The following is a 26086-nucleotide window of genomic DNA, read 5'->3' on the forward strand; positions in this document are numbered from 1 at the left end:
ACCCAGGTTGTGCAGTGCTCTATATCAGCCTTTTCTGTCAATTAAGCCCAAGTAGTGGCATTTTTCTATTTTTGTTTTATAGTAATAAATTTTTTAATTAAGGGGTTTTAAATCATTATTTGTAACACGTTTTACCATTTGTGCTTTTATAAATGTATATTTTTTAAGTGGAACAAGCTAAAACATCCGATTGAAACAATCAGCTTTACAGAGCTGCAGTCATATTTAATAATGTTTTCGTATTGCTCCTTGGTGTGCTTGCTGTCTGTGTCTCTCACTCTCTTTGTTAGGCCATACTTGGATTGTAAGAGCTTCCAGGACTGTGTCTGTTACATATTTTCATGTTTTCCTGTGCCATCTAATGTTTCAGGCTGTGAGCCCAGGCATGTGTTGTTACTGTGAATAGTTTAAACAGGAGGTGACAGAAAAGGCCCTAACAATAGACAAGCTGAAAACAGAGGTGCCCCAGCTATACACAGCTCATTGCTGATGTGTTCATGATCATTGAGGCACTGCAGCCCTAAAGCTGCCAGAAGATTACTTTGTGTAATGGGGGAAAAAACAGCCAGGCAGGGCCCCAGAGCTGCAGCAGCTTGTGCTGGTGAAAGGTACAGGCTTGCCTTCCATGACTGGCATCCTGTAAAAAGCAGTCATGAATTTGGGAGAGAATTGTCAGTGACAGAATCCCTGTGGGACTGCAGGAGATGCAAATGCTCTCCCTGCCCAGTGTCCTTCCTCTGTCTCTCTCCCTGCTTTCTGTCCTTCAAGCATCAAGCCCCTGCCTGCAGCCGGGATATGTGGCTGTCCTGCTGCTGCTTCCAGGGGCCTCAGCTCTTCTGGGACATTCTCGGGTGCCAGCCAGCTCCCCCTGCCTGCAAGCTCTGTGTATCTGTGTGTGCATCACCGGTTTGCCTTTTCCCCCAGGAATTCGCACGTTCCGCTAACGCTCTTAACTCCTCCATAAAGCCTCAATAAGGCACATCAGCTCCATTCAGCTAATTACAATTTTGGGCAACAGTATGTTCTTTATGTGAAAAGTGAAACTGCAAGCTGCATGTCTCCTCAAAATTATATACCCTATCCTGTCTCCCATGCAGTGTTTCTTCATATAATAAAACAGGCAATGATGCGCAACAAGATTTTAAAAACAGGTGCCAAATGTTGGGATTCTGAGTTCATATTTAGACAGCAAGTAAGTGACAGTATTTCAAATCAGTACTTCTCCATTTGACTCCTGCTTGACAATTTGATGATCAGAATATGAGATGAGATGGGCACACTGGCTTTTATACAATTAGTCCCTCTTATGAGCTGTGACACGTCCGCAGAGGAGAGTGAGGTTATTTACATTCAGAATAGACAAGCTGCAGAGCTGAGGAACATCAGAAGTGATGGTTCTGGTGGCCAGACAGTGGTATGGCTTCATTTCTGTTTATAATCACTGTAGCATTTGAAGACATCCTCTCTCCTGAGAGAATCACAACTGGGTTAGCTTGAGCTTCTTTCCCATGCCCAAATTGGATGTGCAACTGCCATGGTCCAAAATATTTGCCTCTCTCTTTCTCTCAAATACGGAGTGCCTTAACATGACTCCCTCCAAAAGTGTAGTCTTTATAGACAATAAATCTTGAGACACAAGCTGCAGCGTATAATTGCAAATACCTTACAGGGTAACTCTAAAAAAACCTCTTTAATTTGCCTAATTTTCTAAACTGGGGAAAGCACACACCATAGCAAATGTTCCTAGTCAAAGCATTATTGTTTAAAACCTATTTGTGAATGTTCTGAATTCTCTTACTTAAAAAATCCACATTGGGCGGGTCAGGAAAGGTCAGTGAATATTTTATTTGTGTAAGAGCTGAAGTTGGTTGTCCCAGGAAGTCTTACCTGTCTTTTGGTCCAGGATCCACTAAAAAGGAGCGTTGAGGAAATATCCAGTTTTGTCACACTTGATGAAGTCCACAGTCATTTGCCCATTGTGTGTTCTTCCTTGTTAGGAAGTATTGCCCAGGTGTTTGCTGTGCAGAGCTGTACAGTGCAGCTGCTTTGCAGCCAGCTGGGCTGTCCTTGGCGAGGCAGGTGCTGCACTCGTGCGTATTGCGTCACGCGGGACCCGTGTGGTCACACTGCAGGGACGAGGTGTTGGGAGCTGGAGATCTGCTGCTGGTGGGCTTTGCACACAGGATGAGATAGGAGTGTAATGCTGAAATCTGCATGCAAATGCACAAGCTGCCATTTATACATTTGTGAACTGAATAAATTACAGAGAAATGTCAGGTCCAATTCAAGTTCTTAATGCTAAATACAGTGATCTGGTAAGACATTCCACAAAGGAAGAAACCTGTGAACTGCTTTTAATACTGCTTTTAAACTACCATTAAATAACCAATTTTGCTAAAACAAAGGATCGTTTATATATTTTTTTTAATTGGCCAGATAAAATTAGGCTGCACTGCTAGCCCTTAAATGAAGCATGTATATATGAAGATATTTTGTCAAGTTTCAATTTTAACTAAAAATATAATAGTTCTCAAAAAAATCCCTCTCTCATCTAGAAGGCAAGAGCATGAATGCTGATGTTTGATTTGTCCATATAATAGGCATATGAGCAGGTCAAAAAATAGTGTCTTAAAATAGGCTCCACCTTTAAAGCATTTCACCTTTACTGTATTTGCTTTTTTTGCTATTTGAACTGTCTGCTTGGTTGACTGACAAAAGCAAGTTTGTGTATTTTTTTTAACTCCTAGCAGCATGGCACAGCTGGGGAGGAGGCAGCTGTATTCCAGTGTCACTTGCAGCTTCAGCAAAATTGTCAGCTAAATCCCAATTCCTGAATCTTTGTCAGTGGAGAATTGTAATAGAGCATGAAGTAGAAAAGACACATATTGACTTTTTAGGTGCAAGGCAGAAGCAGAGGCTTTCAAATGTTTATACTGAATCAGGGTATAGGTAAAGGTTGTATTTGTTTGAGTGCAAGGTAACATTTCTATTAATATGTCATTGCCTGATCAATAGGGCAGTGTTCAGGTGTGACCTAGTTTCCTGACCACAAGCTAGTGTAATCTAACTAAACTCACTGCATCTGTTTCTTTTGCTGTTGTAACCTAACTCTGATATGCTCGGTAGGATGGAATCCAAACCAAAATGGTTCTTGGCTATTTTATTCTCCAAACTCTTACACCAGTGTTAATTAATAATAGCTAAGAATTTGGGTAAGCAGCACATTATTTGTTAAATATCTAATAATAACTGTTTAAAGAAATGCCACTGTGGTTGCATAAATAAACATTTTGTAGTAATTATCTGATTCTAGTAAAACCTAATGGAGCGTTCAAAGCCTCAAACAGCTTACTGTGAAATTAAATTTGCTCTAATCAGCCCAGAGTAGGGAAGCATCAGAGATCTCCACACAAGTCCAACAGGCTCATATTGCAAAGAAACCACTGGGCTGTCAGAAGCAAATGTTTAATCTTCAGCAAGTGTATATTTATTTGTATTTTAGACCATGTTCTCTAGTCTAGTCTACAGTTGAATTTAGAAATCCGATTAGCAGATAGATATCTCTGAATATTAAAATCTTGGAGATGTAATTAGCTACACAATTTTCTCAGATCTTACATTTATGATACAAGTACTAGAGACAGTACTAAAAATCTAGTACAAGTACTGGATCTTTTTATGAAGTTTTTAAAATTAAGTTTGGTTTTGGTACTGTAGCATAGAGGTATTTTTTTCTGTTTGTGATGATTTCAACAGAAGCATAGACCCAAAGGCATTGGTGGCCTGTGCTTGCTGTGACAGCTCTGTGTTGCTGGGAGATGAGCAAAGATAAGAGCAGAGTTGAGTTTAAGTGAAGGATAATACTTATTTTCACAGCAGAACATGGAGCTGTAAATGCCATGAATTAGGTTGCTCTGTGGGCACCTGTGTGGCTGGCACTCAGAAGAAGTCAGCATTTGCAGTCATTATATTTAATGTCATGCACTGAAACCAGGAGCAGTTGATCCCCTAATAGGCTTCCTTGTTCAGTTGGGGATTTTGTAATTGCTTTAATGTAATAATTGTTCATTATTAGCTTAACTAAAGTTAAAATTTCTTCTTGTTTTAATACTCAAAGTTATATAATAAAATTAATTTGTATTTTCATGTAGGAAAATTTTTGTGTGATCATTTTTTGAATCTCAGAACAGATTATTATTTGTTTCAAATGTACTGAAAATGTCACTTACAGCTGTAGAAAAATAAGTATTCCAGATTCTGCTTTTCACTGGAACTAATGAAATGAGGTTCTTTGTAAGTTAGACTGAGTAGTCAATCAGTTTGTTCAGGAGTGAATATAGTTATATTTACATTATTTTTAACTGCATAATTTTTTGTTCATCATAAAATTGTCTTCAGGCTATTTGAAGATTAGAAATATATATGTCTATAGAAGAATGAGGAGACATTTTAGCTATTACAGCACAGACCAAAGCAAAATAACCTATTCCAGAACATGACCATAATGGGTTTATTAAAATGGATCAGCTTATTCCTGCGCATAATAATTTGGAATGACACAGTGTGTTGCATCAGTTCATTACAGCAGACACCAGAGGGGAAGGTTTTATGTTTAAAGCAAGAAACAATGAAGAGCACTGGTAAGACTGACCTGGGTGGCCGGGGAGGTTTCTTTTCTATGCAGTGCCCTGTCCATTGTCATATTTTTGTAGCATCCCAGGACAAAAGAGGACGTGGAGACCGCAGTGTTTCATTGCACTCACGGCCCACGAGAGAATCGCTTTTATGGGATGATCAATTGTAAAGAGATGAGTAGAGGGAAGAGTCCGGCCCTGGCAGTCAGGAGGAGTCACCTGTATTGATGGGATGGGGAAGGGCAGGAAAGAAGGCACATAGTGAGGAACAGTGTCAGAGCTCTGGAGTAGGGAAGCTCCATCTGCATCAGCGCTCTGAAGAGATGCTGTGGGTTGGTGCTTTGAAAAATGGCAAGATTTGAGCTCAGATTTTTACATTAATGCAAAGCAATCAGATGCAGTTGCAGAAGGAGCCTGGCAGGTACAGTGTGGTGTTGATGATACAGTTGGGTTTGGACCTGTGATGTCTTCCAAGTGACAGTGGCACCAGTGGGGCTGTCCCTGGGGAGGGGTCAGCAGACAGGGACGATGTAGGATCTTCCTTGTAGCCCTCTTGATCTAGGGCAAACAGGTATCCAAGGCAAGAGCAGAGATGAAAGGCAGTCCTAGCTTGACAGGAGGAGGCTGCTTTCCCACAGAGATGGAGGTAACAGTTACATTTCCTCCAGTGGGCTAAAAGCGCGTGTTTGAGTATAGCCTTGGACCTCCTCCTCCCTAGAAATTTGGGGAATAGTGCTACGGGGCGTCCTTTAAATGGAGGAGTAGGGCAACTGCAGACAGTCATGAAAACACACAAAGCAGGACAAATGTCTCAAGACTCAAAATAGTTAGACTCTTTGATTTAAGCAATTGTGATGCACTGTAAGGCCCAGAAAAATACACAAATCTATCTGTTGTTGTTTTTTAACAATCACGTGATTGCTTTCAACAATAATTAGTTGTCTTTTGATGTCAGAGTACTTCTGGTATCATCATAAATTACAGAAGGAATGGGCCGAGTGTTTTTCTAAATCTTATTTCCATAGCTGGTGTTTTGACATTTCCCATTTTGCTTTTATCAAAGGTAGGTACTATTTCTATTTGATATTTTGTATAGCGTTTTTGTCTGCAATGTATGCAGTCTCTTGGGTTAAATGTTAAACAGATTGCAGTTGTCACATCAGGGCCTTTCAAGAGTGTTGCTGGCATAAAACTTGATTTTTCTTTTTTTTCTTCTTCAAACTGAAAATACATGTTTTCCATTAAAAAACAATGTGATTGCAGCTCTTCTAAGTTTGGGACACTTAACATACATTGAAATACTGAGACCGAGTAATGAGAAATCCAGGAAATGATTGTGCCACATTTTTGCATATTGTTAAATTATTTGAAGGTGTCTGAGCTAAAGGCTTCTCTTGCCTTGGGGGGAGTACTTAGACTTCACCTAACACCAAGCCAGGAGTGCCTGGGGGTACCACCTCATAATGCCATCATAAGCCCCCCCTTCCCCCTCCTGATTCATATAAGTAGAAAAAGTAGTGCTATTGTTAATTAATTGATAATTTTTTCATTTGGAATACTTCTGGAGGAAAAGTTACAGTGTTGTTAAGGGTTACTGTATGGGAAGGATTGTGTTATACAAAAATTGCCATCAGCATTTCAGATACAGCTTGGGGGGAAACAATGCTCTAAGTTGTTTTTAATAGCTGGTGCCTTACAAAAACTAAACCCAACCCAATCTTAGAGTGGTGCACCCTACTGTGGAGTACCAAAGGAAATTGTAACTAAGGATTAGTACCTAAAGAATTATTTCTTTGGCAGAATAATCTGTAATTCTGCTGACTGAAGACAGCTCTTGCAAAAGTGCTGTAAAAGTACTGTCTTGAAATCTGCTCTTTCAGTGTGTGAAGAAGGCTGGTTGTCTTGGTGCCTTTAAGCAGTGCAGGACAGAACACTGGAGCTGTTGAGGCAAACAGGGATACACAACAGAAAACAGCAGACATGGTGACATTACACCTTCATGCTCCTGTTCACATCACTCAGCTTTCAAAAATGATAGACTGGGAAGCTGTGGAAAATTGCACACAACCGCACCAACAACAGTTCTCACTTTCATGTTTTTCATAAAAGCCGAGCTGCCCTTTATGGGCTATTAATTTGTGAAATATTTATCTCAGGGCAAGACTTTATTTACACAACCTAGCATAAAGACAGAAAATTGTGGCCTGGAATTTAAAAATGTCACTGCAGATGATGCCAGGATAAACATCACAGAAATTTATTTCAGTTGTATCTACCCTGGCACTTCATGAATAATTTTTATCGTATTGCCTTTTGGCACTATATTATTTTCCTATTCACCTACAACAAAGCTCCCTCTAAGCCAAAGAAATACATGTCCATCAAACAGAAATGTTCTTCATAAAAATTGGAATAATTAGATATTATAACTCTGTGCCTGAGAGAGATTAAAAGGATATTTTTTGTGCTGTGGCAGGGACCACTTTAATTTTCCATTGGTTTCCTTCTTTACCACTGTCTTTGTCTTCTTTACCTGTTCCTTACCTCAGATGTAAAGGGAGGTGCCTCAGGAGGGCTCCTTGTGGCAGGCACACATTGTGTGTTGTGGTGGTGCAGCTCAGGGCCAGTGGGACAGCTGAGCCTTTCCTCTCCAGCACTGCCCCAAGAGGTCCTGAGCCATTCCTCCACTTTTCCCCACTTTTATCTCTGTGGGATTCTCTTCTTTTGAAGTTGTTTTGACCTTCTGCCAAGAAAGTCAAGCTAAGATGCAGTTGTTCTAAACCGATGTCTCCTTAGTGGAATTTCCTAGGCTCTTGGGCAGAGACCTTGTTTTCCATTTTGAGCAATCTGTTTTCTGCAATGAACACTGAATATGTTTCTCTGTTGCTATAGAAATAATATTTCATTAAATGAGGGAATCAGTGTCCTGCTGTCGACGAATCTAATCTAAGTGTTAGTCTCTAGAGCTTGAATTTCACCACTGGGAAGAGGTATACATAATTCTGCAAATTATTTCTGTAACTTTTGCACGAATGTCTTTATACTCTGCAACTGTTAGCTAAATTTCCCAAAGTGATAGCATGGAGTTTAACATGGTGTAATGTATTTACATGGATCTGAACAGAGCCTTTCCCCTTGCATTTCCCCGCCCTCCTCCCCCATATATTTTCATATTTAGAGCTTGAAATTTCCAACTCTTTCCATAGGAAAATGGGAAGTGGCAGTAAAAGCAACACTTTCAGCCATATTCCTTAAAGCCCTGTGGACAGCAGTGTGCCAGGTTTATTTGAATTTTTGGTTTTGTTTTTAAAAATTCAGCATCTCCAAGTAATATAGATGTAACTTGCCCTGTTTTGTTTGGGTTTTTTTTCTGGATTAACAAGAACAGCCTAAACTGACCATTAATACACTACAAGAAGTGATCTGCTCTCCACTACTTTCTAGACTCCCCGGGTATCATATGCCCAGTATTTGTCAAGTTACTCAAAGATTTTCCTGCAATAACTTTCTACCCTCTGCAGTTATACCCAAGAGAGTTGTGGATTTTGACTTAATGCACCTCATATCAATGTCCTTACATTAAGCCACAATTTAGACCTAATGTGGTTTTTTTATTCAGTATTTTTATAAAGCTGTAGAATTCTGGTAACAGCAATAAGGTGGTAGTAAAGCCTGTAACTTTAGGGTATGTAAAACAAAAAAAATTGTTAGAAAGGGTCAGTGTTTGTCAACATATTCACCATGAGTATTTTGAAGAAATTGTAAAAACCCCTTTTATCTCATAGTTGCAATACAGGAACCCATTTATGCATTTCTGTGTATAAGGTATGTGTGTAGTTAGGAAAGTAGAACACAATTAAAAAGTACATGATGATTGATTGGCACAGACCTGTGTGCAAGTGTATGTTAGAAACCTGAATTCAGAGTTCTTGTAAAATCCTGTTACAGCTTTTGGTTAAAAAAATTGAGTTATTATTTGTGAAATGGGCCCATGCTAGATGTGTGTTATGTATTGCGGGACAAAACCAATTTATACATGTTCATTTCATTAATTAATAATAATCATATCAATGGCCTCTAGTTAAAGATTAGTCTTTAGAAAACATAGGAAAACCTCTGTAATCATTAGGGGAAAATACCTACCCTTTTAAAACTTCCTTTCTAAATTTTTTTCAGTGATTGTAGATCAGTCTGTCAATACGATAAATCTTCGTAGGCTGGGACATATTCTTGACATCCAAAAGAGTACCTGTATGGATATGTATATTAATATAAATTAATTGCAGGGAAAACTAGCAAAGCACATAACTAATTTTTTTTCATTTAATGGCATTCTTATTATTAAAAGAGACTCATCAATAAGTCGTCACAAGCCACTGATTAAATTTTTGCTGTTAAAGTAGTTCCTGTAATGAAAAACAAACAAACAAACAACACTTAATTTTGTTGCACAGCCGTAAAATATAAGTCAGAAGTTGGCCTGGTTTTTACCCTTGTGCCATTGTACCATCCAAGGCTGCTGCATTTTTTCACCACATCATGAGTCTGTAGATGAAAAGAATCAGCTGAAGCTCCTGGTGCAAAGCACAGACCATGGCCTCACCTACTGCTGGGCTCTCTGCTGGGTCCTGTGCAGAGCCTGCCTTCAGGCCAGCTCCTGAGAATGGCTGCGGCCTTGGGAAGGGAGGGACTGGGCTGGGTGGATGTACAGGGATAAAGTGGAGATGTTTTCATGATCACATCTAATACACAATATTTTCTTACTATGCACAGTTCCCTAAACAAAAAATTAATAATGAAGGTGAGGAAAAAAAACATAAACACTCAAATGTTTTGTATTTTTTTTCCTTTAGGAACCCGATGGAAAAAAAAACCAAGAGCAAGATTTAAAGAATGTTCTGAAAAACACTGACCAGGACATACCACTGGTATTTGTCAGTGGGAATCATGATATTGGCAATACTCCATCCAGAGAAACCATAGATGATTATTGCCAGAACTGGGGAGATGACTACTTCAGCTTTTGGGTTGGAGGTGTTTTCTTTCTTGTGTTGAATTCTCAGCTATACTTTGATTCTTCCAAGTGCCCTGAGTTAAGGCAAGCCCAGGATGCCTGGCTCGATGAGCAGCTGGCTGTTGCTGCAAACCAGAAATGCAAGCATATAATTGTATTTCAGCACATCCCTCTGTTTCTGAGCAAACCTGATGAAGACGACGATTACTTCAACTTGGAGAAATCAGTTCGTCAGGAGATAATGGAAAAGTTTCATAAAGCAGGTATTTTCTCAAACTTTCCTACTCTTGAATTTTTGTTTCAAATTGTTAATGGCTCTGCTGCCAGACAAAATACATTTAAGTTAAATGGTACTGTTTTCAAAGACTTTTTGAATACAGCTTATAAGCCTCATTGTTTCTTGTAGATCAAAATTATCAACTGAATCTACTCACCTGTTAAAAATACCAGACAAAATTTAAAACTTTGAGAGAAAAGTAAAAAGCTAAACATGAAAAGTTCCTTAGCATAAATAGCAAGGTTTCCATTTTTCAAGTACTGACAGATACAAGACAACCTGAGTTTTTCCTGCCTACAGAGGGGAAGATCAGGTATTGCCATAGGAGAAGAATACAGAATTTATGTTTTACATAAAACATGGAAACAGAATTCAGAATTACCTTGGAGGTTGCTTTCTCCCACACTGAGCCAATTTTAAACCAAGAGTGTAATGCACCCCAGATTTATTCAGTGTTAAAACAAGTCTTGCTCCGCTAAAATCAGTCCTTTGCACATCCGTTTCTAATAGGGGCCATGTCTGGGATGAAGGGCAGGTGGAGCATGTGCTAAATGAGTAATTGTACCAAATCCCTCAGCTTTGTGTGATGCCACTTGAGCGCCATGGAGACAGACACAGTACACAGCTACTCCTCCATGCTGTTTCCATTGTTTCCTGGTAATTGCCTTCATGTTCCTGGAGTGTGCCAGTCCCTCAAAATTTCCTGCCATCCTGCCATCACTGCATCAGAATGTAATTTTCTCTGTATCTATAAGAGAGCACATTATTTGGATTACTGAACAATGCAAATTTTTTTATGATCTTGTTCCCAATTTACTATCTAATTGTTAAGCCTTGCCTCATCCAACTCAGCCTAATTTCCAAGCTCTCAATTTCCCACTGTTTCCAATCAGTGGGGCCAAAATTCACAGCCATCTGAGGGCTCTCCAGGGCACCGATATATTTGCAGATTCAAGATTTACAAGTGGGGTTTTTTTCCCATAAGGAGACATGCTGAGAAGACCTCATATCTTTTGTCATTTTTGTGTTAGTGTTAATATAGTGGGAAGTGTTGCTCTTGGAGAGCTGGGCAGCTGTGACTGCCTGTGTACCATGGACTGCAGCACATCCTAGTTCATGGGTGTATCCCAGGAAGCTGGCATTAATGTGGGAACCAAAACAGTTCTTTTCTAGGATTTTCTGTCGTCCATTTGGTTTTCTAACAGCTGACAACTCTCCGTACTGGGAATATAATTCATCAAGAGGTGAAAGAAACATTATCATTGTAACATTGTTGTTGCATTGTGGTGTTTCTTAGAAGGGTGTCCAGAGGCTTAACCAGAAGTTGGGAAGGCTTCAAATGATGGGGGAAAGGTATGGAATGGGAAGTGAGCAATACAACTCTAGGGAAGAAATTCCCAAACTCCTTTCTGTGCCACCTTTCTGTTCCCTCCATAATTTCTCCTTGTGTCCCTCATTCCCATCTCTGATAAGTTGTTTGGTTCCTTAATGAGTGTGTTTAAACACTGATCTTTGGCATGCTTATTACTATACACTGAGTCAATAGGTAACATTTGCAAGCCAGTAATCAAACATTTTGCTAATGAAATGAATACAGAGAACAAGCAGCTCAGTAACTCAGACTGCTGAGAAAAATGAGCTGAATCAAAAGGTGGCTCAGAGTTACCTTAGTAACAGGTGCATTCTGTTTCCATTTTATTATTCTGTTTTTGAACAGCTTTTGTGAGACCACAGAGGTCTCAGTGGGTTGCAGAGAGGCTGTTGGCATAGTGGCATAGAGGCACAGAGAGATGCAAGGACACCACTTTCTTTCTGAACCTCTGCTTTGCCAAAGAACAATCAAGTTTAGCACATCACTAGACATGAAACTGGTTTTCCCTCAGTTCATTTCATACATTCTTGGAGGATTAAAACACACAATATTGCCAATAAAATCCCAACATACTTTGCTTTTTTTAAATTTAGAAATTTGGTATAACTATTTATTCTGGAAAAAAAGTCAGTGTGCCTTTTTAGGAGACCACCAGGCTACCACTGTTCTTCTCCCCCAACCTGTCACCAGTCCTTCCTTCCTCCCTTCCTTCTGCCTCTCGCTGTTTCAGTGGGGTCACAGGTGCTTTAGACTGAGGTATGCAACTTCAGAAAATTTTTATTTTAATTCCAGATCTTCTGTAGTTATTATCTTCTAATCACTCCCATGTTACATAATGGTTTTGTTGTAAGTATCTGCTCATTACAAGCAGAGATAAAAGACTAGCTGTAGAGGCTACATCTGGTATGAAATACTGAATTACATTTCTCACATTAGAAGTGTCCTTAACAGTTGGGCTAATTAAAGATAAAATGATGTCCTTATGATAAATATTTATAATTGAAAATCTGGCACTTGTAAATATGTATTACTACTGTGCAAAGTTAAACCATACTTGTAAGCTGCATGCGTAAGAAATCCTGCTAGACCATGGTTTTTCAAAATGTGTTATAAGAACTGTTGTCCTTGAAAATGTGATTTCGGTCACAGTGAAAACCAACTCAGTTGAAAGCAGAGTTTAGCATTTAAGCAGAGATACTTTCTGAAGGTGTACTGGTATAACTTCTGCAAGTTAAGCCAAAGTTGTCAAAGCTCTGTCTCTTCTACACGCAGACATTAAGTGCAGGAAAAACCCGTGTGGAATAACTGTGAAAGAGCTGACCTGATGTTCTCATCTGTAAGATCTGCTGGAGTCATTCGACTCTGCTGCAGGAAATGCATATTCAGCTTTTACGGATTTTACAGTGCTGATATAAATAGGTTTCCTCATAGCATTGTAGGGAAAATAAAGAAGTAGTAATGGTCTAGCCAAAAATCTGGTCTGCAAGTCATGTGTCTTTGATAAACATAAGCAGCAAATTAAGTTTTCAAATCAGGCAGTTTATGTAATAGAAGATCTACTTTTTCTTACATATCTCATTCCGGTAAAATTTTCTTAGGACATTAAATATTTTTTTCTGTGACCTGAAAAATATGCATATTTTTGTGAGCTATATACAATCTTTTAAAGACTTTTTATCCTTAGAACCATCTCTGGCACACTGAGCATTACTTATATTAGGTAATACCATATAGTAATAAATGTTTCTTAATGGCACAAATCAACTAAAGCGCTTAAGCAAATGTCTAAACATGTTTAGGAGCTCTGTTGAATAAAACCTAAATTAATAGATGGTTTTTTACCAGCAGGGTTGAAAAGAGATCTTGTTTCAGAGTTAGACTAAGAATATATGGTCTATGGAGCTGAGAGATGATACATCTTAGAGAAAGTAACTAGACCAGAGATGCAAATATACAGAAGGAAATTCCCTACAGTCTTCAGCTTCTTTTAATTAAAAAGTTTTAAATTCATCTAAGTGTCTTCAAAGCAATTTTTCAGATGTGGTTAAAAGTATTTAATGTGCACATAGGGGCAAAAATAACAACCTAACTTCATTAAATGGTGTATTTTTTCATTATATTTGTGACTGGTGGTGCTGTAACTTCTAACACCTTTACTCATTAAAAGTGTGTGATATATCTACATTTTTCTCTTAGAAATGTTGTGACAGGAGAGCAGTGTTAAAAGAAGAAGAAGAAGCTCTCAGAACATCCACAGCTGAGATATATTTGAGTGCAGAATTGAAGCATGGAGTGTTGAAAGCTGTTGTTTCTAAAATTTACCAGACAACATATGCTATGTTTCATTATTTTCTTTGTTGTGTAATCAGAGTTGACAGGGGAGTAATATTTTCATCTTCCTGCCATTGAGACCTTGATTTTGGCAAAGCCCATACATTGAGTGAGTAATCTCATTGCTTATGTGTCAGTATTTAAGATAATTTAAATACTCTCAACTTCAGTGATTTAGATCAACCTCTTTCAAGATTGCAATTATGCACTTATGGCCCAGGTAGAGTGACCACATTTGATATATTCTATGTAAAAACAGTTCCCCAGGCATGGTAATCTAAATCTTGCATGGACATACACAAACATAGATTTTTTTAAATTTTTTTTTCAGAAATTCAGCAGCAAGTACAAAATACATATAGTCTGTAAGGACATTAAGTGATATTTGTTCTCGGAAAAAAATCTAAATCAGTTTTATCCACTGGACTAAAGCTTCTTCTTGATCCTTAGAGTGCACAGCAATCTAGGACTGTTTGGGGTTTGTGTCAGCTCTGTGAGAAAGCATCACTTTCAAATGGAAAAAAGTAGGCATTCACAAGCAGCATTCACAAAAATGGACTTTAAGAACAGAGTGACCTTCTAGAGAAAGGACCTCTAAAGGCTTATTTAGACCAGTGCTCTAATTAGGTGATCTGGAATCACCCCCTGGCTGTGCCTGTTGTTTCTCTTCTGATTATATAGGAAAATAGGAAAAACAAGTGACACTAAAATTCTTTTCTATATAGCTCTATTTAGTATTGTCTTATTGAAAGAAGCTTTCAACATAAATATACTTTTCAAAATAATATTTCGTCTCCTACTTACACAGACCAACTAACCACCAGCCACACCAAACTCCTGATTCTTTAGGCTACACAGCAAATTTAAAGCAGAGGTTTCCTGCACGTTTGCAGGATAATGTTTGCAAACAAGAGTGCATGGGATATTTTTATTGAGATGCTTATAGAGCTGTGCAATGTAAATTCTAATTACTCAGTTCTCTTTTATTCATACAGCTCTTCTGAGGAGGAAGGACAACAGAGAGCTTCAAAAGGGCTACACAGAATAATTCTGTATGCTACTGAGGGCTGACCAAAGAGCTTATGAAAGAGAGGATGTTGATCCCCAATACTTACCAGTGTTTCCTCCTACTAGTGCTCTGTTTGGAAATTATTGGGTTTTTGTTTTTTTTTTTTGATAACAGAGTCTGAGAGCTGCCTGAGCACTGAGCAGTTAACAGTGCTGTGACTGATGCTTTCACATCTTTGTTTGCTGCTGTAACACCTGCTTGGCAGATGAGGCAATGGGAGCACTCTGAAATTGCAATGAGATAAAATCAATTCTATTCCACTGAAGAGATTTTGTTTTCAAAGACTTCTAAATATTATTATTCCTTGTGTAGCTCTGGAGTCTTGAAAAGATGAGATACGCCACGTGCCCAGGGGAGAAAAAAGGTGCAGCAAAAAGTGCCTATGGTTAATGTGGCTCTTACAGGGAAGCTGAAAGAGCATCATTTTGGAGTGCAAAATTGTGGAGAGATCAGGTATCACTCTTGAACTGACCACATTGTTCAGCACTTCAGAATAGCAGCTGTACTCTGCAAGTGAAAGGAAGGAAGAAAAGCCAGTTTGTGCCTGAAACTCCAGGGAAAATGTTCAAGATCAATTTATCCATATGACTTAAATGATTGTATTTGCCACAAACACTGCCTTTTAGAAAATACCTATGTACTCTTACCTGTGAGGGGGTGTACACACACATCTCAGAGTAGCATCTCCCTGTGCCTGGATACTTACTTGGTTCTCTCTTTGAAAAATATGACAGGATACAAGAGTGCTGATAGCATTCAGATCCTCCAATACAGAACTTTACAGAACTGCTTCTCCACCTTTTTGCTTCCACTTTGGCTCTACTGGTGCTCCTCCCTAGCTCCTGCACTTCTGGGGACAAATGTATCCAGGATCAGCTTTTTCTAGTCTGTTCTCTTTCTTCAGTCTTTGACTGAGAAATAGATTTGTGTGGGGACCCAGGGATTTTTGGATAAAGATAACTCTATTTAAAATCTAATTTTATCATTAAACTTGAACAGCTAACTGAAAAGCAGAGTAATGGGACCAGAATGAGGGTCTCGATAGCCCAGTTTCCTGCTGCTCCTACTCCCCAAACTCTTGTGAAGGGCACAGGATAGAAAAGTGCATAATGGTATTTTTTTCCAGGCCTCTTCCCACCTCCAAGGTTTTTTCTTTCAAGGACTTACTGTGTCATATTAATGTTACCAACATAATGCAATTTAGTGATTCCTCTCTAGATTTGTTCAGTTGATTTGTGGAAACTGCCAGCTTTCACAGTGGTCTGCAGGTGGGAATTTCATGTTTCACAGCTCTCTGAAGAAATGCCTCCTTTTGTTTGCTTTGAACGTCACCTGCCATCTGGGTGGAGACATCAACCTGTACATGAAATGCAGTGAACATTGATTCATGTCTGCAGTTACTGTAAAAAATAGTTAATTAATCAGCACTTAAAAGGTGACAATTTGAACCATGTGATAACTTTCATAGTTCAGTCAGAACTACTTTTTTTTCCCCAAATTCTCTACAGAGAGCATGGGAAGAGAGGCAAGGTCTGTACTGTACCCATTACATATTTATTATGTCATTCATATTGCACTAATTTAGCCTTCTCCTTCTTTTACAGTCTCATTTGCTTTTGCTGAGAAAAGCATTTATTTAATTGAAGGCTCAGTCTAAATAAAGCATGCTACTGATTGCCTATGCTGATTATTCCAGGCATTCTCCTCCTAATTTGGAAAATCTGCTTGCTTTTCTTTGGTTTATTTTTATGTTGGTAATTTTTTCCTATATTTTTACTTTGCCCATAGTGCTGGGTTGAGCAGTTTGATTTCCATCTGAGGCGAGGTCAGTCACATTTTGGACACAGCAAACCTGCCTCAAAAATGGGTTTTGTACATTTGGAACTAGAGTTGGAAAACAGCTTCTTCTGAATTCAGGGGTTTGGGAATCAAGCCATAGAAGTGAGTGTAATTACAGAAGTTGGAGTCAAACACCCCTGGAATTTAAACTAGCTCAAGTCTGAATTACAACCCAATATTATCTGATTATGTGAGAAAAACTGTTTCCCAGGTAGATGTTTCTTTGGGGTTTTCAAGGTAAACCTGGGTGCATTGTTTTCCAACCCATGTCACTGCAACTCAGTTTCCCTAGAGACTGGGGCTCAGCCTGTATTTCTTGAATGAAACTAGAAAACAGTAAATTTTTCACAAAGTTAAGAAAAGAGGTGTTACCTGTTTCACAAAATCTTGCTCTTGCGTGGCTACAGAATACACCTGTTTGTTTAATAAAGCAAAGAGATGATTTGGCTAGCATTTCTTGTTTAAAATGGAGATAATAACGTGATTTAACTACTCCTGAAATAGAAAGGCTGGCCAAAACACTGAATAGAAAAGATATTGCTTTGTTGGGCCACACAGGGAAGAAAGGCCAGAGTCCCCTTTCTTCTTGCCCAGATGGAGTTGAAAACATGCCCATTCTTCCATGTCCTTACATTTTTCTAAGCTACAGAAGATACCAGTAGAGTCCCAAGTTAAGGGAACTTGGGAGTCTGGGAATCACAGGACTGCAGCTGCACAATAAGCTACAGCAGGGATGTTATCATTCAGGGGAATTGTCCATGAGACACAGCTAAATGCCTTTGTTCCCTTACAGTGCAATTGCATCAATCAAATCATGCTGACCCTTTTCCCTGGTGCCACAGAAGGGTTTTTCTGAGTGATAAATGATAATTTGTAGAAGGAGTATGCTGCACTTTCAAAATTCTGTAAAATAATCTCAGCTTCTCCTGCTAGCAGACAAACTGCCTCCTCCACAGTTGTAGTTTCTTTTTGTGTAATGAAGCATTTTCTCACCTGGTTCTTGTCAGCAATAAAATTAACAGTGTGCTAACAACACTGGGATAGCTAAAGTTTTCTTCTGATTTTCTTCAGTATCTCCAGGGTTGGAGATACTGACTGTTTCAGTTAGGACTTGGTTTCTTTCAGAAATGTTCTTTCAGAGCGTTCCTCTGCTTTAGGTTGCTTGGGAGCTCAAAAGTGCTGTAAGATGGCCACAGTTACAGAGAATAATCTCTATAAAATCAGAGCTGCTGCAGCCTGTGAGGATGTGATGGTTGTACATAGGCAGGTGCTTTTGAGCCTGCTTGGATCCCTTGGAGCCTCCTGATCCTTTTCTGGGCATCATCCAGAGCTGACCTCAGACACTTGTGTAGACACCTTTCCCTGGTAGGCCGGTGGGGCAATGGAACAGCACCTGTTACACCCTCTCTGTAAGAAAAGCACCTTTTAATACATTGTGCTGGTGTGGGTCACAAAGCCTCGAGAGAGAACCAACAAAAAAAGTGAAGATGGGAAATGCTGGTAAAAATTGTCCAACTTCCCAAAGCTGATAAAGTGAGGAAGATGCAAATCAACAAGAGCTTGGTGAAGCTCTACTACTTGTTTGGAGAGCTGGCTTTAGAAAGCAAACACAGAAAATGAGAGAGGAGGAAAGTCTTCAAAGGAACTTTTGAATTTATTTTTGAAAAATGCCTGCAGTAGAAGCCATGAGTCAAGTGTTCATAATGTGGTTTTGACTTGGAAAAAGGTATCCAAATTAAAATATGAACTGAGTTTGAAATTTTATTAAAATAGAGTTGTGCTGTAAAGATTCTGCCTATGAAACAGGTAGCATCAAAGGCAGGATGCTAAACTGCATGAGCTGGTTATTCCCCTCCCCAGCACTCCCCTCTTTCCTTGCCTTAGCCACTGTGTTGCCTTACAGCCCCAAGGGCCATAATGCAGCCTGTGAATTAGCATAAAACTAAACTAAAGTGTTTAAATGCTTTTTTCATGGTTGAGCTGATGAAAAGTCAAAGGCATATCATCATAATTAACTATTACATCTCATCACATGACTCTTTACAATCCTTGTTTGGGTTTGTTGTTACATCATGAATAATTTTTGCTAAGTAGGTTGCTCTGGGCTCAAAGAACTGTACCAAAATAGGTATTTCATTCTTTAGTAGGGATGCATTATTCTGAAGGGAAAAATAGTTATCATCAGATCTTTGGAAAAGGAAAATCTTTTTGTCTTTTAGATTTAGCTTTTTCAGATCAGAACTAAAAAGGACATTTTGTGCTTGATCAAAAAGTGATGGTAAATTGAGTGGCAGGAGAACAGCTTTGATTTACTAAAATCAGAAGCAATTCCTGTATCTAAACCTTTTTTACAAAGACGTTGACTTTTTTCACATCTTGACTGATTCTCAAAAGTCATGTGTGGTAGCAGGCATGAAGCTCAGTGGGTTTAGGTGTTTTCTTGATTCAAGTGAAGTTTTAGCACAGACCGAACAAGACCTGGTACCCAGCACTGGGTGGAGCCTGCTCTCTGTCTCTGGCTTCCAGTCCTGTCCTGATCAAAAAATTGATTTGGCAGTTCAGACCTTCTTTCCTTAGCAGATACTCTGTAATCTGTGTCATGTTGTTAATCAGTCTGACATCAGATGATGATGATGATCACAGATACAGGATGTGTGGATTGTTTTGCTTTTTTTTTTAGTGTAATTGTCTGCACAGTTTTTTACTTTATTCTGATTTTAATCCATTTTTTCTTTATTGAATAATCCATTAGGTATAAATGGATCTTGCAGTAATGGATTCAGCTTTTTTTAGCTAATGGATACTGTGAAACCTCCAGTCACATTTAAACCCAAATAACTGTGTATTTCATAAAAAAATGAAATGAGTGCTTGTGAAGGTGCTGTTCTTTGGACATTTATTTCCGCAGGAGTTCTTCAGTATTTCGTACTGCTTTTATATCAATGCTTCTTCCAGCTGCTGTTTATGAACCCAGCGATAAAACACAAATCACTCCTCCACCTTTTTTTCTTCTGTTGTAGTGGGAAGGGACTGTATGTTTCAGTGTATAGCTGGATGCATTTAACTGACCTGGGGATCCATTAAAGTGGGCTATAAAAACAAGGTCTGCCAGGACACTGTTCTTTCCTCACAGAGTTGGGGGAGAATGGGGGGGAAGGGCTGGGGGTGTCTGTTGCTAGCAACTTGACATAATAACTTCAGAAAAACATCTGAACTTAATAAATTAAATTTGAGTGCAAACATCTCTAAGATTCGTTTTATGTTAAAGATCAAAAGCAAGAGCAAAGTAAATTGCCTGCTTGTCATCTTGGTATTATTGCAGTGACTGGTTCAGCTTTCCTCCTCGTGCTAGCTCACAGAGTGGGTGCAGTGCAGCTGAGTGAACAGAAAAGTGCTCCTGCAGAAAAGCCCCATCAGGGAGCCTCCATCAATACCCAGCAGTGCCCTGTTTGTGCCTTGTTCAAGGTGTAACATCCTGTAACCCAGAAATAACAGGAGTTAATAGTAGCACTAGCACTAAAGGCTATCTGAAAGCTGAAGTCTGGGCAAAATTTTTTACTGATGTGTGTCTCTGTCTAGGATGGATTTCTCAAAATTATTCTTTGAATTATGACACAAGTGGAACGTTTCTTTCTTTAGCATAACTACAGTTTCTTTATAACTTTTGTATCCTCTGTCCTTCTAATTACACTTAGTCAGGGTTTGGTTTACATATATGATGACACAAAGTTTTGGTTTCTTTGCCCCTTTTAAATCAAAATGTCAAATTATCTGGATTGTGGGAAGATGCTACTTTAGGACACAGATTCTTCCAGTAAAAAGAGAGAACTTAATTCCCTTCCTAAGTCCCTATTTCTGATACTAAAAGTGTGTCACATGGGTTTGCACCTCACTATGGGTTCTTAATTTTTTTCATAGACTAAAGTAGTTCTGCTCACCCACAGAAAAAGTGGAAAATACTGAAGGGGCCTTGTTACCTTGTTACAGTAGCAGCATCACTGACTTTAGTATTCCACCACTGCCTTTTGAGGGACCCTAACTGGGTTTCTCCCAAGATGTAAAAACACTTCACCAGTTTTGCTGGGTTTCTGCAGCTGATCAAAGCAAGCTCCCAACGTTGCTAGCTCCCTGCAGTGTTACTCACAAGTGTACCTCAGGCAGCAGCCAGAGGAGTGGTTCCACTGCAGGATAATCAGCCCTGAGACACTGAAACAGGGGAACAGACAAGTTGGAGCTGACAACGCCCTGGTACCATTGCTCAGTGACAAGGTGGCTTCATTCTCTGTTTTCCACATTGACTCATTTGCTGTTTGAGAAGGGCTTGGATTTGAAATATGAAAGCCCATGTAGCTCTTACCAGACACACAGCAGAATAATTTATATTTTGCTTTCCAAGCTGCTTAATATTTAACTATACTTTGAGCCAAGTTTATATATTTTATATCAGTCTTCAGATCACTCACTCCTACAAAGCAAAGGATTGGTGTTAGCCAGCTGTCTTAAGATGGCTTTACCTACTTCCCTTTTCATTTTATCTCTGTGAAAGAGGTCTAAATCTACCGCGGGAGAAAATGTGGAAGGTTTTTTCTGGCAAGAGAAATAAGGATTTCCATGAGAAGTTGTAGCATGTTCCTCATTACAGCTCTCTGGCTTTAAATTGCCTCTGCTATTTTCCAGGATTTCTGCTGTCTGAAGGCAAAATCAGTTGTTGCTAGCTTTTTATTTTTTAAATGTCATTTAAGGTTGTAATGTCTCACAAATTCCTCTCTCTGGCCTGCCAACAAAATTTCCAGCATTTTTAGTCATCTGATCAGTAATTTTTATGTTTCAGAGCAGTATAAAATAGCATTAGATGCAGCTTCAGGAAGCTGTAAGAGTCTGGACCAAGGGTCTAAGGACCTTAGAACGAGCATGCCAAAACATAATCCCAAATCCTGTCTGTAAAATTAGCTATTTATGCTAACTCCACATTTCCATCAAAATAAAACATACACTACCTTTAATTAGTGAGAAAACTGATGCATTTTTTTTTTACCAAACTCTGAATGCTGTTGAGTGTGCAGCTCAGCTGTACCTATGGGCAGAGCTTGGAAAGGCTAAATGGCAAAGGAAGGTGGAATAAGCTGTGCATTAAGAGCTTTGTCTAGGGCAGAATGTTCTCTCTTGGGGAGGAAGCTGCATTCTCAACTCACTTGTGAGGGGGTTTGCAAACTTTGACAGGAAAGAAGTACTGAGCAACAAGATGACTTTTTTTTTACTCAGACTCAAGGTGTCATCATTTTGTGGCAATAAAAGCATTTTGTTAAAATTTATCAGATATGGGGAGGGGAAGATAATCTGTTTGGCAGCATGAATCTGATTTGTGAAGACAATCAAAAAGGCCATTCAGAGTAATGAGTACAGCTTCTGCCCATTTGATTGTTTCTGTTTGCAAGACAGCAGAAACAAAAAGTAGAAATTACTGGTTTGGAGGTGAGGATGACACAATTCATTTAATTTCAAATTGTTTCAAAATTTCTGTAAAAACTCCATATTTTTTACTCCAATGAAGTCCAAAATATAAGTAATCTGGGTTGTTTGGTTTTGTTTGTTTGTTTTTTTAATAAAAGGAAACAGAACAGCCTTAAGTCATTAAAAATAGAAAGGGAATCAGAGTCGCCTGCCTTGTTTGTCCCCATACATGATAAATGTTAATTCATGTCATTCCAAGCCTGACTCTTGAAGGTGTCAACCTTTCCTTTCCTGGCTGCTCCTCTTTCGCCCCCTCTTCTTAAAACTTCTGCTTTATTAGATTTCTTTGATGTACCTGGCTCTGGTTCCATCTGTGATAATCCTCAGTGTCTTGTGAAATTACAACAACTTACCTTCTCCTGTATGGTTTTTGTTTCTCTTGCCCCTTTTGTTTTTTTTAAGGTCACTGGCCTTGGGTGTAGTGGTTTAAGCTCTCCTTGGGAAATTTTCTTCTTGCTGATTGATAAATACAGCTCTGCTCTCCTCACCTTTCAGCCTGTGTTTCAGTCATTCTCTAGGCAGGTATCTCATTTTAATCAGCTGCTTCTGGACTGTCCCTTCTTTCTGGGCAAAGGAGTGGAGAGACAGCAAACACACTTTGCAGTGGGCATAAAGAACTCAGAGTCCAGTAACCCTAAACACAGGTGGTGGAGCACAATAAAGTTTGATTAATTATTTATTTCTATTAGAATTATTTACTACTGTTTACTAATTATTTGTTTAAAATGCAAGTTTGGGTAAATATTTTAGTTTTAACTTTATTCTTAATGAGCCATTAAAGAAGGAAGGTAAATCTGACACTTTTAAAGTGCCAACTAAATATATACTTTTTTTCTTCTTTTTTTTTTTTTTTTTTTTCTCTTTAACAGGCATTAGAGCTGTATTTTCTGGGCATTACCACAGGAATGCTGGAGGCTTCTACAAAGGCCTGGAAATGGTGGTGTCATCAGCTATAGGATGTCAGCTGGGACAGGATACACACGGGCTTCGAGTGGTGGTTGTGACAGAGGAGAAGGTGGTGCACAGATACTACAGCTTAACTGAACTGGGCAGCCGTGGCATAGAGAAGGAGCTGCTGGATATGCTGGCTAAGCAAAAGTAGGCTGTGTCAAAAGATATTTTTCTGGGTTAGATAAATGTAAACAGTTTCCTAAAGTTTCCCCAAGCAGAACTACAGATTTCTGACTGCAGTGTCCCAGAACAGGTCTCAGTTTGTTGTCGTCCTGAATAACAAGGACGCTGTTGACATGTTTTTCTTTTTGAAAATGAGACCTATGAGGAATATGGGAGAAGAGCAGAGCTACTATGGTAATGTGTGATTGAAAAGTACACTTCTGAGAATTTTCACTGTGCTTCTAGGTAATACTTTCCTTATTACAGAGAAACTGGTGTTTATAACCCTTTGACTTGAGAGGGTATTTCAAAATCAATAAATTTAGTAGCTTCTGTTACCTTCTGGACAATATGAATGGGGCACATTTTTACAGAAACAAATCTCAAAAAATGTGAAATCAGCAGACTGCTGCTGAATTTCAGCAACTTTTGGATCATATCCCGTTACCTTGGTGTCATATTTTCTCCCATTTCCCACACTTTATTTTCTTAGCTCTTCAGAGCCAGGAGCAATAGGAGAGCAGACACATTCTGGTTTGCAGTCACAGCTTGGGTTTCTGTTATATCTGTTATAAAGTTTTATATAATGTTATATAGTTTTATAGTTTCCATTATATAGTTTTTTATATAATGAAAAGTCTGTAAATGAGGCTGATATAAATGTCACTGACAGAAAGTAAGGGTGAAAAAACTACTTCCATTTTGAAATTTCAGTACCATTAATTAGCATATATCCTGGCTCTAGCTGTGGAAGTTGGAATAATTGCAAGGGGAGAATATTCTGTACAGAATACTGTAATCAGAAGTCACTTTGTTGATTCTTAGACAAACAGAGAACTTTGATTTCCAAATGCAATGTAGAGTGCCTTACTGTAAGGCAATACTACAGAATACTACAGAATATTGAAACCCTAAAAAGTATGTTTTCTTCACTGCAATAAGTCTTTAAAAACAAATCTATAAAATAGTTTACATGCTGCAATCCACCTCTTTTTTAGCAAGTGTATCTAATTTGTTGCAAATAAAGTCTTCATGTAATTAAGTCATAGCTGTTGGGGTTTTTAAGTATTTAGTTGAAGACATTACAATCCATGCCATGGGTTATCTGGAATTGGAGCTGGTGCAGCTTTGGCACCTGAAGAGGGAGGAACACAGTGAGCATCATTAATGCTTTCTATCATGTTTTATGTATGTACTCACATACAACAGTGTTCCCTAGAGGGTATTACAGGTATTTAAACATGGTGAAAGGTATGAAATGCTATGCTGAAGAGTCAGTTTAATTGCATTTTAGTCACAACAGTTTATCAAGGAGTCTCCTTCAAGCCTGATTTATGGAACTGCTGAGACTGCAAAATCACCTTTGTAGCATTGTGTTGCAGCAAGTGGCTATACCTGCAGCTGGACTGGGCCACCTGGGGACTGCAGCCCCATGGCAGCAGCTTGAGCAGAGGTAATGTTGGATTCAGAGAGAAAGGAAGTGATTTTGCTTTTATTCTCCAGCTGCTTTTGCTTAGCTGAATGTTTTCACAGTCTCATTTTCAGCAGAATGTGGAAAATGAGAGAACATTTTGTAGCCATATAATACAATCATGGGAAGGATATTTAACCATAGTTTGTGGCTGGACATTCCTGTATGTAGTAAAAAGTTACAAAAATAAGCTGAGAATGTGGGTTTTTTACCAGCGTAAGTGACAAATTGTGTTTCCTCACTTTTCTTAGTGTAATTAGCTGGTTAAGAATTAATACTGATGCTTTAACTAATTTGAAATGGCAGAGGTCCTTGCTGTCACTATGCCTCGTCTTGTTTATGTCAAGCAAAATAAAATATGTTAAATTGTGAAACAATTCACCCATGGAGACCCTAATTATAATTTAAAACAACATCTTTTGATGTTGAGGACATTATTTTGGTATCTCCAGCAGGGTTGGTAATTGTAACTCTCTGTCAGTGTCAGCATATGACTGCCTTTAAAGCAAGATGTCACTAACAGTTCAAAGTGCTGATGAAACAAGAGAGCAAGGGAGTCCTGTTGCTGTGGGCTCAAGAGGCTGCCCAGAGATTAAAAAGCATCAAGTGACCACAATTCATTTTGGTTTCTCTTAGGCTGCTAAAAGGATGAGATAAACTTCGATGTCTCTTTTTAAATGAGAAAAATTCACATTAGAACAGCAGAGGAACCTGTGAAGGTAACCAAGTACTACTATAATTAAGTACAGTCTGAGAGGGGACCTATGAACATGAGGCAAATGACTGAGAACAAAGTCTTTGAGAGATATACTGGTTTTCCAGCTTCAGTGTAAGCAACAAATTTAAGAACACACTATTTCTGAACCTTTCAAAAAAGTCATTAAGATAAGAGTACACTCAGTTTGTCTACTGCTTGCCTTTAGTGCATTTGGGTCCAGCATCTCATCTTGCAGGTTTTAATAGAGATAATATTTTATAGAGCTACAGCATTCAGCTCCTGGAGATTAGAGACAGAAATGAAACACCTGATGTCTCGTTAAAAATCACATTTTATACTGGCAGAAGCAAAGTCTCCCCTGCCACCCCTGTTTGCAGACAGCATATGCCGTGGTCACTGCTTTCTTACCTCAGCCCAGCTACTTGGTTCCTAGTGTCTGGCTTTCCCAGACATTATCCTGATAGCCGCTTTTATTCTGCTGTAAGACAAATTATTGAAGACACATTTAATGTAAGCAAATCAAACAGCAGCAGGAAAACCTAAACATTTCACTGCTCCACAGGGCCCAGGTCCCCATGTGGGTCATGGCACAAGTGGGTGTGCCACTGCCGGCTCACACTCATTGTGCCACTGCTTAATGCTGGGAAAAAGCTGCTTCTCTTCATGCCCTCCCTGAGCCTTGCTGTGCAGACTCCAGCTGAACACAGCAATATCCTTTAGAGCAAGGGCAGCCTTCA

At 38.9% G+C, this 26086-nt stretch overlaps 1 protein-coding gene across 1 annotated transcript in view; it reads left to right on the top strand.

Moving 5' to 3' along the window:
• CPPED1 (calcineurin like phosphoesterase domain containing 1) overlaps positions 1 to 24206 on the top strand; it is a 39467-nt gene extending 15261 nt beyond the window's left edge. Inside the window, 3 exon segments of the mRNA XM_038151264.1 lie at positions 9488 to 9498; positions 9500 to 9911; positions 22917 to 24206. Of these exon segments, the coding sequence (XP_038007192.1) occupies positions 9488 to 9498; positions 9500 to 9911; positions 22917 to 23149 (656 nt within the window). The 3' untranslated portion in view covers positions 23150 to 24206.
• Positions 24207 to 26086: the final 1880 nt, after the last annotated feature.

This window comes from Motacilla alba, chromosome 14, assembly GCF_015832195.1.
Source record: "Motacilla alba alba isolate MOTALB_02 chromosome 14, Motacilla_alba_V1.0_pri, whole genome shotgun sequence".
Classification (NCBI taxonomy): Eukaryota; Metazoa; Chordata; class Aves; order Passeriformes; family Motacillidae; genus Motacilla; species Motacilla alba.